Raw genomic sequence first — 17739 nt, 5'->3', positions numbered from 1 at the left:
CCAAGGTTTGTGGCTCATCTTATGGGCTAATCGCTCGTGTCACATGACATTTGTTACTATAAATGTGCACATCTGGAGAACGCTAACCAATGTTTAGCACAGCAGCTTCTTGGACGTACTTTTATCTCTCCAAATCCAATGTCGCACGGTTTAAGCCATAACATTAAGCTTGACGTTGAAAAAGATCAAGGGAGAAATCAAAATGGCGGTGATGATGAGATGAGTATCCTGATTTGATGCCTATTCCTTTCGGTTACTCCGCGAGAAACTCAAGAGTTCGGAATGAATGTGAGGTGTTGCAAATGCTTGGTTGAAAAAGGAGGGTTTGCTTCAGTTGTCAAGGTAACTTTTTATTACATACAACATCGTTTAAATAGACGGTAATTTGGTCATGTGAAGGAACTTTTGTACGTGATTTGGAAATGCTTTATACACGCTTAAGTATACGTAATAAATTTGACGGTTGTCTCTGTGCGATAAAAAGAAATCTTTTGAATACGAAAAGTGTACTGTTTAATCGCAAGACTACTCGAGGAGAGAAATTACTTTCAAGATTGAATCATGAAAATATTGTAAGGCAGAAACAAATTTACTATCCAAAATGAGTCAAAGTTTTATAACATAATGGTTCTAAGCGAGGTTCAAGTTAAACGATACAAATTGCTCGGCTTATTAAATGTTATCTTTGTAGAAACTACTATAACAAAGTAGATAACCCTTTTTTTCATGAAGCCCATGGATGCTTTCGTTCATAATGAGAGACTCATATTGTATAAGGAGGCTAGCTTTTGTTTGTCACGAGAGAGTTATGAGAAAGTATAAAAGCTAACAAGTAAAAACGTTTAAACATGCTTAGAGTTGGTTTGACTTATAAGTCAAAAAGACACAAGTTGTTTGAACTTTTGCAGTATCCTTGGATATTCTAGTGTCAGAAAAAGTTAATGGAAACATTGCTTGGTTTATTTTACGAACTCTAGTAAAAAAAGATAAAATTCGAAAGCAAAACCCGTTTTCGGTCCATGCTTCCCGATACCTTGTTATGGTTAAGGCACTAGAACGCCGCATGTTAACGTTTCGGTAGGAGATTTCGGCCCCTCCACGCTATCCTACTTGGGAGATGCAATAGCAAGCTTCCGCCCATCGGCTTTGCTCGGGGTACGCAGGGAGAGTGCGGTCGCGACCAAAGTCTGGGCTCCTAAGCCACTGCATACTATATCGCACCCAGCTTCCACTGCTAGTTGACATGTACTATATGAAGTTTTAGCTTTATATATATATACACATATTCAAAGGCTTACGAAAGTTGTGGTATTATTAAAGTCACTACTGCGCATGCTCAGATGATTTCTTCGATAATTTGCGACTAAGTGAGCTAATTGCCACAAATGTAGTGCAAGTACATATAGTTAGTCGTTGCCATGACTATGAACAATTATTCGAATAGACTGCGCATGCGCTTGAGCATGTGCAGATGATTTCTTTATTAAATTGTTACTATGCATGCTATTTACTTCAAAATCCGTGCTAGTAGATGCAGTTGGTCGTTGCCATGACCATGAACTTGGGTAGCTGGTCAAGTCGACTGCGCATGCGCAGATGATTTATCTGAAAATTTGTGACTGAGCGAGCGAATTACTCCATAATCGGTACCAGTACATACAGTTGGGCGTTGTCATGACCATGAACTTGGAGAATTGGTGCAATTGACTGCGCATGCTCAGATTAATTCTCAATTAATTTGTGACTGAGAGAGATCTGAAATCGGTGCTTGTATATGCGCTTGGCAAAGTTTCAATCATGTATTTTTGTCACGCTCTTTGTCTTCTTAAGCATGTTTTGACAAATGCATATCAAATTCATCAACACTTTGTTACGCCATTCGTAATTTCTGTGACAATCTTGGACATGTTTTTATTTTTCTCCATAACTTTGTATCTACATATTTTGTGCATAAACAATGCTCTAATATTTATGACAGATATTATAATTCGTGGATTGAGGTAGAAGATATACTAGAAAATAAAACTTCCAACACTGAAACAAAATCAAGCATGACAAAGGAGAAACAACGACGGAAGACTGAAAGAAGCTTGATGGAATTGAACGTAACTGAAGCACATAGCGTGCGCTCAATAAGAACTCGTGGACCAATAAAAACATGAATGATTCCAAGCATGTTGACGACTATAAAAGCTCTAGCGAGGACGAGGTTCTAATACAAAAACAATCGATTAATAACACCGAGTCTTCTGAAAATATGTTCAAAAGAACTACCGATGAACACATGTACAGTTTGTAAGCTCTTTGGCTCACGTGATATGATGTTGCTGAAGATATGTAAAAATATCTACCAGCGTCTTTCCTTTTGGACGAGGAATCTGATTTCGAAAGTGAAGAGGAAGAAATCACCACAAGAGATTTGCACGAAGATTCAAAGTGTACTCTGCAAACTTTGTGTATACAGATGGAGTTTTGTGAGAAGAGTACTCTAAGGAATGTTATTGACGAGGGACAGTACAAAGACGAACAGAGAATGTGGCGGTTTCTCCGGAGATTGTAGAAGGATTAGTTCACGTTCATTCACAGGGAGAAACTTTCGATTATTGTATGTGCTAACTGTATATATGTGTAGCTAAATATGAAAAAAGTGTGAACAATTTTTGTTATGCTTAATAAATATCTATGAAGACTTATTATTTGCTATTTTTCTCTAATAATTGCCAAAAGGGAATTATTCAAGTAAACGCGTTTGGACATTTTTGGTTTTCCATTATTATATTTTCAGGTGTTTTCTTTAGAAAGTCAACTAATATAAAGGAAAAAGAGTTTGATCTTTGAATAAATTGAAAAGCTCGTTTTGGACTTCTAAGTTCCTTTTCATTGAATCGCAGTGAATATTTTAAAATTTCATCTGGCAACACTGGCGGGAAACTAAAATATATAAACATACTTTAGTTTGGGCATAATGGCAACAACTCGAAAGATTTCCAAAAAAAAGAGCGCAAATAGTTTTATTGATAAAGACAAACTTTGTTCAGAATTGAGGAAATGGGCTGTGGATGAGATGTGCTTTCGTCCACAAGGTCGACACGTAAATACACGCATACCAAATGCTGAAGAATTTAAAACGTAAGCTTTAACATTACTTTTATAAATGAGATGCTTGTATTTAGGAAAGGAATATAGTTTTCAATTTTTGCTTAGCTGGGGAAACAGTTAAAACTGTTAAGTAATCAGTATCTTTGGTATAGTGTGTGGAAGAGAACGTCAAGAACTGGAAATATGCATACTTATTCCCATTGAAATTTACTTATTCTGATGAAATAAAACAATCGTCTAGGTTTGAATAATATTTAGTTGCCATTAGTTCTGAAATGATGAGACAAAATGACCATTGTTTCCTAATTAAAATTTTGCTTTGAGCAGCACACTCCTGTAAAACAACACATCTGAGGGTAATGTTGTAAATTATTAGAGATGCAAATCAGGAACACTTGAAATTATGTAATTTATTCAAGTATCATCTGTTTGTTACATAGTAGGTTATGACAAAGTAGGTAATTGCAAAATTCATTTGTCAAAAGCACTTTTATAACATGATAATTCATAGATATATATCAGATATATATCATCAAATTAAGTTGCTTTTATTTGTTCTGTTGTTTTTTTAGGATCTGCCGAGGTTCGCTTACACAAATGTGGTTGTATTCAATTCAACATGTTTACTCAATTCAGTAAGTATTTTAGTAAATATGGACAACCAATATCTTTCCTATTACCAACAGTGTATACTATATTCTATATCTTAGAAAAGATTTCTAAGCATTTGTATAGTAACCATAATTGAGCAATTACTAATTTTCATTCATTGAAATTTTAGACAGATTATCATGTTCTTTAGTTGAGTGATACCATTAATTTTACAGGGATTGGATTGTGAAGTGTAACTAAACAAAAGATTAATGCTAAAGGCAGTTTGGTGAATGTAAGAGGGAAAGCTTAGAGAGTATAAATAAAAGACAAATAAATCCCAAGTGCTTAATGAAAATTGTAGTGACTGACGGTTTTGCCTTATGATCTTTTAGTCAGAGGGAAAATGTTTTATTACTATTGCCATTGATATGCATTGCTAGTTGATGCATCATATGAAAAAATGAAAATATGAAAGAATAAAAATATAAAAGAAAATAAAAGAAAATATGGGAAGTCTGGAGAAGAGTGGGTACTGTTGTTTACCGAAAGTAAGGGAAAGAGTGGATACTATTGTTTACTTGAAGTCTGGGGAAGAGTGAATATTATTGTTTACTGGAAGTCTTGGGAAGAGTGGGTACTATTGTTCATTTGAAGTCTGGGGAAGAGTGGATTCTATTGCTCATTGTGTGTGTACTCTTGTGAATAATAATTATCTATTTGGTTTCGGAAGTTTAGTAGTTGTTGGTTGGGAGTTTGTAAGACACTGTGATTTTTCTGATTGTTTTGGATGTTGTTCTAAGTTTGTGTACAAGCCTTCTTAAACCGTTGTTTTAAATTTCACTGTATGCTGGCATGGAGCAGAGTCCCAGTCAATGTTGCGTTTTGTTTACAGTAAATGATTGGCTATATTTTTGGCCATATTTTGACCACACGTATGTAATGTGAATAGTTCATTGTTTACAACTACTCGTTTTAGTGATGGCGTAAATAATCCTATGGATCACATATCACTTGTGCACGTTTGGTTAATGTTTGATTGTCGTTGTTTTGTGTGATGTAGGATATTAAAGATAACTGTATGAGTTGGTTTATGTTCACCGTGGTTCTCAGTTTGTTGGTGCCACGAGTTATTTCCCTGTCAATATGTTCCGTTTTTCTTTACACCCGTAGTAAAATATACAAGTTAAAGTTCTATCACCATTGTTATGAAAGTTATCAATCTCTACTTCTTCTATCATACATTCACTGTATGGTCAGCGTAGCGAAAACAAAATGTTCAATTTGGTTTTTAATCAACAAAGGCCCCTTTTCAATGGTTAATTGACATGGGCATTTCGTGCACCACAACGGTGTTTGAATAAACAACGAATAATAACGTTTAATCTCTAATCTCACTAAAATTATTCTATTTACTCTAAGGGTGACTTCCAACAATAAGAACGGCAAAACGTTACTCGTAAACTAGGCGACAAACTTCTACAAACTTTAGGCTTGTTAAATGTGTTTTCAAACCATTAAGATATGATTTTGTCACCCCATACACCTTGCCAACATTTGCAAATTTTGCGAAGTGGGAATCGATGATATGAATTTGTAAAAATGAGGCACTAGCTATATGTTTACTGTCAGGCCATTATTTTGCATTTCATTTTCGTAGGAATGTCCTGAGAATAAAGGAGAACATTAAACTGTATCTTTTGGATTTTTTAATCCATTGAAAGCATAGAGTACGCAAAGTATTCAAACTTGTGATTTTTGAGTAGGTCTAGAACAGCGTTTTGCTCATTGGTAAGAAATGAAGAACAATTTTCTCTGAATTAGACTTTTTCCTATAAATTAGATCTTTGGTATTACAACTTTTTTTTATTTTCTCGCAAAAATTTATTTATTATATATTTTAAGTCGATTATGTCTCTTTAACCTCACCGCAAAGTTATTCGTTACTTCAAAAGAAAAATGATGTTGATCTTTTAAAAGAGAAGAAAAACAAGTGTAAAGATGTTTTGAAAAGAGTGATTGATTTAGAGGATAAAATTAATCATGTTGATAGAGATATCACACAACATGAAAATGAAACATTGTCAATTTCAGGTAACCCAAGTACAGTGTTACATACCACCTACTTTTGTTCCATTTCCATATCCTACATATATGACCATCAATAATAGCAATAATGGGTCACTTTCTGTAATGTTTGCTGGTAGGCTCTAACTTTGCAGCTCTTGCGGGTAGATTAGAACTTTGCAGAGCTTATGGGTAGGTTAGAACTTTGCAGGGCTTACTCATTACTGGTAGACCAGAACTTTGTAGAGCTTACGGGTAGACTAGAATTTTGCAGAGCTTACAGGTAGACTAGAACTTTGTAGAGCTTACAGGTAGACTAGAACTTTGTAGACCTTACAGGTAAACTAGAACTTTGTAGAGCTTACTGGTAGACTAGAACTTTGTAGAGCTTACAGGTAGACTAGAACTTTGCAGGGCTTACTCAATACAGGTAGACTAGAACTTTGTAGAGCTTACTGGTAAACTAGAACTTTGTAGAGCTTACAGGTAGACTAGAACTGTGTAGAGCTTACAGGTAGACTAGAACTTTGTAGAGCTTACAGGTAGACTAGAACTTTGTAGACCTTACAGGTAAACTAGAACTTTGTAGAGCTTACTGGTAGACTAGAACTTTGTAGAGCTTACAGGTAGACTACAACTTTGCAGGGCTTACGAGTAGACTAGCAAATAAGTCATGCGATTTGTAAAAACACCATATTAATTGAACAGAAATTAAGAATTGATTATAAAAAAGTTTCTTTTATTATATGCACTAATGTAGTCATCTCTTTCAGATCAATCTTTTATTAAATTACAAGAGCTTGACAAACGTTGCATACTTCTGTCATCTTATTACAAGAAAAGTGTGGAAAAAGTAAAAGTTTTGGACGAATTTCGTCGCAGGATTGAAGGACGCATTTTACAACAGAACGATCTGAAACGGTAACTACATTATATCGAAGTTAAATTTCAATCTTAGACAGTATGAATACATGTCCGTAAGACCTGTATAACAATCGCTTACATAATACCTTGAACTAACATAATAATATGAACCTTGCACAACAAGTTGTTATGTCGACAATAACTTATGATAGCTTATTGTTAAAAAATTTTATTTGTCATGAAATCAATGGATGTTTGCCTCATTATACATGAATCAAAATCAAATGGAAGTTAATTGAAAAAAACGAAGGAAATTTTATGAATATTTTATGGTTCGTTTAAATTAAAAGTCAAATCTTTAATTGGATCCCTGGTTTGTTATCATTTTTCTTGGAAATTTCTATTGTTGTTAATAGAAACTAATTAATTCTTGAAATCTTTATACTATAGTTCCAATATGTTTTAATTCATTTATATGTTTATATAGAAAGACAGGTAAAGACAGTAACTACTTTATGAGAAAAATTCCTCAGAATAATGTTACTGAAAAAGAATGGGATCAACATAGTTTTGTTGGCTTGGAATCTGCTTGTTCTGTGAGTTTGAGAGTAGCTTTCATAGACGTTTACTTTCATCATATCAAAAGTTGATAAAAATATTTGGGAGGGAGGGGTGGTAGAATTTGTTTTGATAAATGCTACCAATCACTATTACTGAAATGCTAACGAAGTAGAAGGTCATCATTCAAGAGTAGTATTTTGAATTTTTGTTTTTGGAGAATTTATTTTGTGTTGTTCAATGACTTGAGAAATCTATTTTTACTGTCATTTAAAAGAAAAATAATTGTATGGGAGGGGAGGGGTACAAATTTTCGCTGGCTGCACCCTTTATCATCATTTCAAGATTTTTTTGTGTTTCATTTAAAGTGGTGTATAAAGTAATACGATTACTGATTTCAGCGAAACGTTAGAGAGACCTGTGAGGCTATTGGATCATTTTTACATCATCTTCACGATATTAAAATGGAAGAAGAAAAAGTTGAAGCAAAGTATTTATTGTATATTATATGAATTCATCCATTGCTCAGTGTATGAATTTATCAATTGTTCCTTACATCAATGTGTATCAAATTTACCAATTGCTCATTGAAATTGAAAAATGTGCATTTATGTACTTGTAATTTTCCCAGAAATTCTATTGAAAATACCAAAGCGAATTTGTGGACCTCTATTGAGGTAAACTTTGTTAAAATATAAATGTTCTGCACGATTATACATTTTAACATAAAGTTTGTTCTATTATCAAAAGGCAAATTTCAAACCAAGCAATTTATTACATAAATGTACTTTATGATAATACATCGCGATTATTGGTTAATCTCACACACTGTCTTAAAAACCCTTTCATTAAGAGCAATTTGAAATGTCTTCCTAGAAATTGATATGAAATTGAAGATTTATAACTGAATTTTCGGACAATTATTTTGGAAAGAAACAGTATTTGATTCCAACCATTGATATGACAAGTATGACGTCACATTATGCTGATGTGTTCATTTTGAAAATAACGTCTGTTACTCTCGGTGACGTAGCCATCTTGGTCATCTGACTGATTTTTGTGCTCACTTAATCAATATTATTTTTTAAAGAAATTTATAATAACGCAATGAAATACATATGTACTGACAATGCATTCCATGCTTTCTTTGTTACATAGTACTCTCATTTTCTCATTTTTACGTTACGTTTTGCTGTGGTATTTACTGTTATGGATAGTTTGGTAATTTTCCAACACGCCGGTTATTGTTTGTGAAAAAAATGTTTATTTTTAATAAAATTCTCATCTTAGAGTTTTTAAAAAGTCTCTAAATTTTCCTCTTTAGTTAACGAAAGCAAACATTTTCCCAATTAGAAAATGATATAGGGATGTTATAGTTGTTTTAGTAAAAGTTACTACGACAACCTTAGACGTATTTTACTTTTAAGTGATCACCTTTATTAGTTGTGAAAGTCATATTGTTCACTGAATGCTGCAGCGCATAATTTCATTGCCATTTGCTGTGAATTTTTACCAATGTGTATTATGTAGACAATTGCATCCAGCATTCACCCTCTGATGTATTTGGATCATTGACGAAAACTGTTTTGGATTCTTCAACCAATCTTGAAGAATTAACATCCAGAATTGATATCAGGAAAGACGCGAAGCAACTGAAGTAGGACAAACAAAGTATTATTTGAGATACTCATTATGTATTTGTCTAGTGTTTTTTAACGTTGAACTAGGTTTAGGTACGAAAATGCTGGGCAACTATCAGATACATCATCTCCAACACCTCTCTATATTAGTGTGCACCAACTTATTGAGGTATATGCAGATTTTTGCAAATTCAAAACTGTTTGGCATTTAAGCACATTAAATGGGTGAATGGGTTAACCACTGATTATCAATTTCTTCGTATATACTGAGTGAACACCATCTATTAATTTTTAGGAAGGTCAATCTGCGCACATGGAGAACTTTGTTTTAGCTGAAAAGTCAAAAAATCAATTACATAAAGGGCAATTGCTATTGAAGACGTTTAATGAAAAAATCGAGACAAGACAACAAGCTTTATATGGAAATAATTTGGACTCCTTAAGAATCGCGCAGTTAGTATTGCCATTCATTTTCTCTCATTTTGCATCTAAGTTCTTAATGACCAAAAGAAATCGTTTTTTATGTTGTGTTTTTGTGAAATCAGTTTTGTATAGTTATATGAACTATAAAACTGAAATACTTCCCAGCTTTTTTGTGATATTATCATATGCGGTAATATATGTATTTCCAATGGTTTGACCAGTTTATTACATTTTACGTATAAAATTATGTGATGCAATATTGCTTTGGGTAAAACGAAGTGGCTTATTACGGTCTCCTAATGTATGTAAATGTATACGATTTATTACGCTCTCCAAATATGAAAGTGGTTAAATGTGGAGGGAAGGATTTTTTTTGCTAGTAAGAGGTAAAAAGTTGTTTTATAATATAGAATCAGAAGCTTGTGAAATATACAATCATAAGTCAAGACAATCTTAAGGACAGTATTTCTGATGCTAGTGTTTATTAAATAAAGGACCTACAACAAGTTTACTTCATTGTATTTTTGCTTTTCCAGATATTATTCAAGCATTTAAAAACGCATATCCTTTTTATAGGCAACTCTATAAGACAGAACTTGAATTTGTTGCGTCCAAAGCAGTTTTGGATTGTTTGGAAAGGGAATCTCAAACACTTGAAAAAACAAGATTGGAGAAACAATCCCAGCTGGATACTTTGTATGCAAAATATCGAAAGATACAAGATTTTGAAAAAATAGTGGTACGTGTTTCAGTCCAAACGCTTGTTTATGGTAACTGCAAATGGTAGCTGCTTATAGCTAATGTACATTTTTGTTCTATTTAACGTTTGGATTGTTTATTTGAACATTCAAGCTTTCAAACATGATCAACGTCCTTCATTTTAGCAAGAGAAACAGAATATGATACAAATCTTAGTAAAGCATAATTCAGATGCCAAAAGTAAACTTAATCAACAACAAACTGAGGTACGTTATCAGTACTAATAAATAAGAACTTTCGTTTGCTTTTATCATCAATACTTAATATCTTGATGTGTTTTTGTGAGAGGATCGTCTTCTTTTTCTTTTGGATGTATGGTTCTGTTGTTTCGTAGATTTTAAAAACATCTCAGGACAAGGTCTGTTCCCACGAAAGTGAAATAAAAGCTACAGTATCATGTTTAAAAGACAGCATTTCCAAAGAAGTAACATCGTTTGTTTCTCTATCTTTATCTCATATGATGTACTTGGATATTAATGGGTTTGTATCTAGAAGACAATTATAATTTGCATTGATCGTAGTTTGTCATAGTGACGTATAGAAAGATGACTATATATTTCACTTGGATAAATAAACCTTGCTGTCGCAAATATATATTACGTATTATGCTGAAACTTTTTCTTGTAGTCGTGGCCGTGTTCCAGTGTCCCAATTAGCGATTAATCCACTTAATCATGGTTTGAATATGAATTCAACGATGAAGAACATTTTGGTGACCCTTGATTTTCACGATTTCATGGTAAAGTAATAGTTACATCTATATTTTCATGACTTTATGGTAAAGTAATAGTTACATCTATATTTTCATGATTTTATGGTAAAGTAATAGTTACATCTATATTTTCATGATTTTAGTGTAAAGTAATAGTTACATCTATATTTTCATGATTTTATGGTAAAGTAATAGTTACATCTATATTTTCATGATTTTAGTGTAAAGTAATAGTTACATCTATATTTTCATGATTTTATTGTAAAGTAATAGTTACATCTATATTTTCATGATTTTATGGTAAAGTAATAGTTACATCTACATTTTCATGATTTTAGTGTAAAGTAATAGTTACATCTATGTTTTCATGATTTTAGTGTAAAGTAATAGTTACATCTACATTTTCATGATTTTAGTGTAAAGTAATAGTTACATCTATGTTTTCATGATTTTAGTGTAAAGTAATAGTTACATCTATATTTTCATGATTTTAGTGTAAAGTAATAGTTACATCTATGTTTTCATGATTTTATGGTAAAGTAATAGTTACATCTATATTTTCATGATTTTATGGTAAAGTAATAGTTACATCTATATTTTCATGATTTTATGGTAAAGTAATAGTTACATCTATATTTTCATGATTTTATGGTAAAGTAATAGTTACATCTATATTTTCATGATTTTATGGTAAAGTAATAGTTACATCTATATTTTCATGATTTTATGGTAAAGTAATAGTTACATCTATGTTTTCATGATTTTATGGTAAAGTAATAGTTACATCTATATTTTCATGATTTTATGGTAAAGTAATAGTTACATCTATATTTTCATGATTTTATGGTAAAGTAATAGTTACATCTATATTTTCATGATTTTATGGTAAAGTAATAGTTACATCTATATTTTCATGATTTTATGGTAAAGTAATAGTTACATCTATATTTTCATGATTTTAGTGTAAAGTAATAGTTACATCTATATTTTCATGATTTTATGGTAAAGTAATAGTTACATCTATATTTTCATGATTTTATGGTAAAGTAATAGTTACATCTATATTTCATGATTTTAGTGTAAAGTAATAGTTACATCTATATTTTCATGATTTTATTGTAAAGTAATAGTTACATCTATATTTTCATGATTTTATGGTAAAGTAATAGTTACATCTACATTTTCATGATTTTATGGTAAAGCAATAGTTACATCTATTATCGATATGTCTGAAACTACCATATGTCAACATGTTGTTATTGTTCAGATGTCATTAAAAGCCATTTTAATTTAGATGTTTCTATACTTAAGGTGTAATCATGGTTGCTTTAATCTTAAATTTTGATGTTTCCATACTTAAGGTGTAATCATGGTTGCTTTAATTTAAATTTAGATGTTTCCATTCTTAAGGTGTAATCATGGTTTCTTTAATCTTAAATTTAGATGTTTCTATACTTAATGGTTGATCATGGTTGCTTTAATCTATACTTAAGGTGTAATCATGGTTGCTTTAATCTTAAATGAGCTCTTATGAACGTTGAATTTCTTGAACTTGTAATGACGAAATCTCTCTGGTGACGTGACGTAGTTTTCAAAGTAAAATGACTACACATGTTAAAGTCGAGTTTCTTGTTCCATTTTATAGACATCGGATATGCTTTTATTAAAGACTGATGAAATAAAGACCCAGAGTAAGTTAAAATTTTCATAGAAATTGCATACTTGAAACATATTTCTATACGACACACTATTTCTTGGCTCAATCTTAAAATGTTCTTGTCTGAATGGAAAAGAATCTAGGATTTTTTTTCGTCAACAGTTAACATGGAAAAGGAGCGTCTGAAATACAACAAGGTCATCTACAATTCATTATCAAAAACGAAAGCAATGAACGCAGTCAACGATAATCATGCGAAAGGTGATAAAGTCCATTAACTTTTATTATCCAATCATCATTATTGAGCAATTCTTCATACTTTGTTTACTGTGCAGATCTTCAAAACGCTGTAATAGAGCAACTTGAAACAGAGGACAAGCTATTATTACCAAAAATACAAGAAAATATTTCAAAAACTACAAAAGCATTGTCCGAGTGCATTGTTGCCATGGAAACTGTAAATTCATGGTAGGAGGACAAAAATAATTTCGATGTACAATTCCCTTGAGAATCATTTTCAATTCTTTAGTAACTGCATTGCAGTGGGATTATGTACAGTCATAGATTTATCAAACACATTGATTGTGTTATTACTTTAGGTGGGAACAACCTGCTCAGTACTTAGTGCCATGGGAAACAGTGGAAGGTATGAACATGAGAAACTGGAAGGATCAATGGACGGTAATGACAACACGCCTTCGACAATTACAAACGAAGAAATGAACAGTGTTATCTATTGGAAATAAAGGTTGTGTTAAATAATCTTCAACACGATTTCGTGATTTTTATACATACTATTTCAAAGAAATATACACGATCGTTAAAAATTGTTGCTATGAAGGCCTTCGTTATTTTGCATTAAAATTTATCACAAAGGCGGCAGTAAAAATGAAATGATCTTGTTATTTCATGCTCATCTGTCAAGTATGATGTTTTTTAAAGAAACATATGTACCTGTAACGCATCCTAAAAATGCGAGCAATAAAATAACAATGTTCTTAACAGCTAAAAGTCGCGTAGTCTCTTGTGAAAATAAGATCCAATGAAATATTGTTGGACATGCAAACGATAGTAAACAAGCGGCAGTTGAACCAACTAACGTTATTATGTCATTCAGATGTGGAGTTGCAGCAGCCAGACCACCTGAAATTACACAAACACACGTGATAAATGAATTATGTCGAGAATATTATCCACAGCTATGCGAACATTTTGCCTTCAAGTGATAAATCGGAGTAAGAAATGAGGGACGTTATTTTCATGCTTTTCAAGACACTGCGTATCATGTTTTTATCATGACGTGATGAACATAGACGAAAACACGTCATTCAATTACGTAACATTACAGTTGTATGGGTTTATTTTCATCTCTTTTTATGTTTACCATCTTACCAACTACCACTCCCACCAACTTCCACTCTATCAACTATCATCTCACCCACTACTGCCTTGCTCACTACCATCCTGTTCACTACCACCCCACTTCCTTCCACCCTACCCACTACCACCTCCACCCACTTGCACCCTGCTTACTACGACCCCAACCACTTTTACCCTACCCACTATCACTCTCCAACCGGATGTAAATAGACATTCTGTAAGTCAAAAAATAATGGAGCTAAATATGATTATATAAAATTAAGAATGTAAAGGATCTTTATGTGCATGCGATGAAGTACATTTATACTTTGCAACAGTTGTTTGAGCTAACACTGCTATACGTCTACTTACATGAGACACCCACAGTTGTTGTTCGAATTACTAAAATAGCAAATGTGCGATATTTTCTTTGCAGTCGTCGAGTAATGGTTGACTCAAGAATGTGAAAAAATACATAGATCTGTATGAAATACGTGCAGAAGATGGCCACGGAAACCATAAGCTTGACGGTAGAATAGTATCTGTAAAGAAAATGTGATATTCTATCATAAAACCACAGAATAACACATAGATACGTCTTCAATAAATTGCATATTCTTCATGAAACCACAGAATAAGATTGAGGTACGTTTTCAGTAGGTTATATATCTTTCTATGATACTAAATGAAACCAATGCATAGAAATATAAACTCACTTGAATTTTGGTAGGTTAAGCGTTATGCTGCCTCTACATTTGTCTTGAAATGTCATATAACCGAAAATTGCCATATTTAAATATAAGATAACTGAAATCCCCATGCCAATATTAATTATTCGAGGGAAATGATTTGTGTTTTTCATTTTACTTCGAACTGGTAAAATCTGCGAAAACATCAAATCGTTAGCATCAGTGCCCTCATCTTGATATTCACGTCAAACTCGTGAATATAAAAATAATTTTTATATGCTTACGCATGCCACTTACCATTGCTACAGCTTCAAAAGCATACGTACTAGCTCCAAAAAACAGTGGCAAAGCATTCCAACCAGCAAAGTTCTCCAGCTCTGATAGCTGTTGTGCATGACTGAATAGATATTGATAGATGGAGATAAAAACGACAAGCATAATTATATTTGCAAAAGACGAAAGCCAAGATAGAGTTCTTAAGTCGGATATCAGGCAGAACAAAATTAACAAAGGTAATAATATTGGAATATATAGTTTGGCTTTGATATCTATCACATCCAAATCTTGTAATGCCTAAAAAGAGGACATAATGTTATTACTAACGACAAGAAGGTGTAGGAAAGTAATGATCAAAAATATATTACTTGAAGATGGATTTTACGTAAATGTAGTAGCTACTTTGTCAACATATATTAAGATGAAACTGCAAGACTACATACCACAGCATGTTACTTACATCTTGAACATTCTCCACTATAAAAAGAACGTAACTAGTACAAGCTCCCAGCTGCATCATGCACAACAAAACATTTACAATTGTGCTGAAAAAAACATGGAATGAACTTTGCTCTTTTTGTTACATAATCCACTTAATTTTTTTCTGTAGTTAATTGTTTTATTTAAATATCGAGAACGCTTCTTTTGTACTGACATATTTTCCTACCTTCCAATATTTGGGTATCGAGGGATTAGTAGAGGAACGCATTTATCAGCAAGTTCACCATATGTAAATGATGATTTCCCAGTGCTATAATTTTATATTAAATTACTTATAATTTCTCTGCAGTTAAAGATATAGATTAGTAATTATATGACGTACTTGATGGATAGACGTTTTGTACAGCTTACCAGAAGATGATTGCAATGAATTGTAGCTGCAGCAATGAAGACCAACAGCACTGGTCCTACCTATTTGTTACAATTAGTAAAACTCTACATTACTTCACAATAAATCAATAATTTTTCATCTTCAACTTTATGGACCACTTGGTGCAAATGAAATTTGAAAATATAAACTATTTCAGTTTATTAAGGTTGTTTATGCCGCTGCAACTGATCATAATTTGACATTTTGCATATTTTGATCCCCAATCGCTACAAAACTCTGGTCAAACTTTACGTCTGAGCCAGTGGTCTAAGCAGACATCATTCAGGATTCCTACCACAATGCCAGCATTCATTAAAGCGCGAGGCAATCCAAGAACACCAATTCCAATACTGGCTTTAAGAAGATGCATCAATGCCTGACCATCTCTAAGTTAAAAACCAAAAAATTTAGATTGCTATATGTCTTAATGCCTTATTGTGTAGTATATTGCTTGGACGAAGTAAGCATCTTACGATAAATAATCCTCATTCTCTGGCAACTTGATTGAAACATCATCTTTTGCTTCGTTTTGGCTACTATCATGGTATTGAAATGTTCCCTCGGAACATTTGCTGGACGTCAAAAGGGGTGTGCTTTCTTGACTTGAATTCATCGATCTCCTGTCGTTTTTGCTTCAATAGTAAAATAAAAAAGCTTTTGTTGTTTTTCACATTCATAACGAAAAGACACGAAGGACGAATTAAGGCTCAAACGTTATATTTATTTTGTGACTGTGGCACTTGGAATTAGGAACGAATTTGCAAGCTCAAGAGGGACTTGACTAGAGGCATTTAACCCTAGGAGTAAATGATAGCGGTGATATAATCAGGTTTCCTTAAGGTTACATAAATGATTGTGATTTATCAATCGTTTTAAAAATCTCTTCAAACCTTAAAGCTGTGAACGAAATGAATAATCAACAGTATAAACATTAATTCAAAAATATCAAAGTTCACATCAGTTATAAGTGGACCATGAACTCGTTGATTATCACCAGGCAACTTCATGCGCCAAAAAATTGTCTAATGTCTAGTGTCTAGAGAAAAACAGGTGAAATAACCATCTGCATTTTTCTAATTGATGGTAGTCCGTAGTCACTAGTTTAATGTGAAATGCCAAATGCAAAAACAAGCGCAGTTTACTAGAAATTTCCTTCCGAATATTGTACTAAATTTTATTCAATTTTACAATTGTAATTACTGAAATAAGAAAATGCTAGTTCCATACGTAAGAACTCAAAGAAAAGTAAAACCTAAGTTGATTTTCTCAAGTAATACTTGAACCTTGAACGATGCCTAAAGAAAACGTTAAATGTTGCCTATGGGATATTAAATATGTTAAAATGTATGATACTCGGTTTTACTTCTTCATTATTTTAAGTATATTACTCATTAAATGAACATATTCGATGAAACATTCGAATTTGATCCTATGTCACAAATAACGACATAAAAACAATGAAAACCCCCACAATATCCATACTTACATTTGTTGAAGCTCAAAGTATGTAAATCATTAGAAGCTATTGTATCGTCTTGCTACATACGCCTTGTCAGAAATGACATTGATATTCAATTTAAGTGCCTCCGATCAGTTAGTAATACCTTCTCGCCCTTGGCTTCTCCAGTTATGGTTTTTGACTGGAATATGCAAGGATGATCATTTGTCTTACACCAAAGACACTTGACTGTGTACGAGTACGAGTGATTGTTTTGTGTCTGTGTAATTATGTATGATAAAGTCGATTTACATTTTGTCGAGATGGCTCGAATCGAAAATGACTTCTTTTATTGCTTAGATGAATAGAAATGTTTTTGTCTACTTCCAGAACATTTCTGAACCCGTTAATTGCTCAAATTAATATCGAAAGTTTTGCTAGTTAAAAAAATTAACCCAAAAGTAAAACTTTTGCTTAGTTTATAAAATATTCAATGTCTGCATTTGCAAGTCAAGTAAAAAACGTTGTAAACCTTCTCCTAGACCCAAATTGCATCTTGACTCCGAAGAAAAGGTCCATGTTGAGAAACTGTCTTGTTTATTTTATCAACTATTGAGTCCAATATGAACCATTTCTTATGAGTTTGTGTAATATTATACTTCATAAAATTGTCGTCGGGGGCTAGAATGATGTTTGTAAAATTTCATTTGTGGTAGGAGCGTCTCAGTCTCTCAGA

General features: G+C 32.6%; 2 protein-coding genes across 4 annotated transcripts; one reads left to right on the top strand and one right to left on the bottom strand.

The window, feature by feature from the left end:
• The first annotated feature begins 1600 nt into the window (after positions 1–1600).
• On the top strand, positions 1601–14012 carry LOC124446451. Of its 3 annotated transcripts, XM_046997301.1 has the most exons (20): positions 1601–3129; positions 3672–3734; positions 5351–5481; positions 5596–5784; positions 6531–6678; positions 7109–7217; positions 7581–7669; positions 7811–7856; positions 8710–8836; positions 8907–8988; positions 9115–9272; positions 9819–9981; positions 10127–10207; positions 10336–10481; positions 10629–10740; positions 12359–12404; positions 12533–12631; positions 12706–12838; positions 12970–13118; positions 13488–14012. In XM_046997301.1, the coding sequence occupies exons 11-19, from the start codon at positions 9133–9135 to the stop codon at positions 13091–13093; spliced, it is 1044 nt and encodes a 347-aa protein (XP_046853257.1). In that variant the 5' UTR covers positions 1601–3129; positions 3672–3734; positions 5351–5481; positions 5596–5784; positions 6531–6678; positions 7109–7217; positions 7581–7669; positions 7811–7856; positions 8710–8836; positions 8907–8988; positions 9115–9132; the 3' UTR covers positions 13094–13118; positions 13488–14012. The 3 variants fall into 3 exon arrangements, with proteins under 3 accessions (XP_046853257.1, XP_046853256.1, XP_046853258.1); XM_046997300.1 differs by lacking the exon at positions 13488–14012 and having other exon boundaries at positions 5351–5383; positions 5627–5784; positions 12970–13381; XM_046997302.1 differs by lacking the exons at positions 1601–3129; positions 3672–3734; positions 5351–5481; ... (5 more) ...; positions 8710–8836; positions 13488–14012 and having other exon boundaries at positions 8843–8988; positions 12970–13381.
• On the bottom strand, positions 13145–17363 carry LOC124446450 (proton-coupled amino acid transporter 4-like). Its single transcript, XM_046997299.1, has 10 exons — positions 17052–17363; positions 16039–16197; positions 15861–15951; positions 15518–15606; positions 15362–15445; positions 15155–15239; positions 14716–14991; positions 14446–14612; positions 14102–14271; positions 13145–13513 (listed from the first exon to the last, which is right to left on the bottom strand). The coding sequence occupies exons 2-10, from the start codon at positions 16176–16178 to the stop codon at positions 13284–13286; spliced, it is 1332 nt and encodes a 443-aa protein (XP_046853255.1). The 5' UTR covers positions 16179–16197; positions 17052–17363; the 3' UTR covers positions 13145–13283.
• Between the last annotated feature and the right edge of the window lie 376 nt (positions 17364–17739).

This window comes from Xenia sp. Carnegie-2017, unplaced genomic scaffold (assembly GCF_021976095.1).
Source record: "Xenia sp. Carnegie-2017 unplaced genomic scaffold, XeniaSp_v1 HiC_scaffold_22, whole genome shotgun sequence".
In the NCBI taxonomy this organism is placed as follows: Eukaryota; Metazoa; Cnidaria; class Anthozoa; order Malacalcyonacea; family Xeniidae; genus Xenia; species Xenia sp. Carnegie-2017.
The sequence above is the reverse complement of the archived record's forward strand: the minus strand, read 5'-3'. Positions and strand labels throughout refer to the sequence as shown.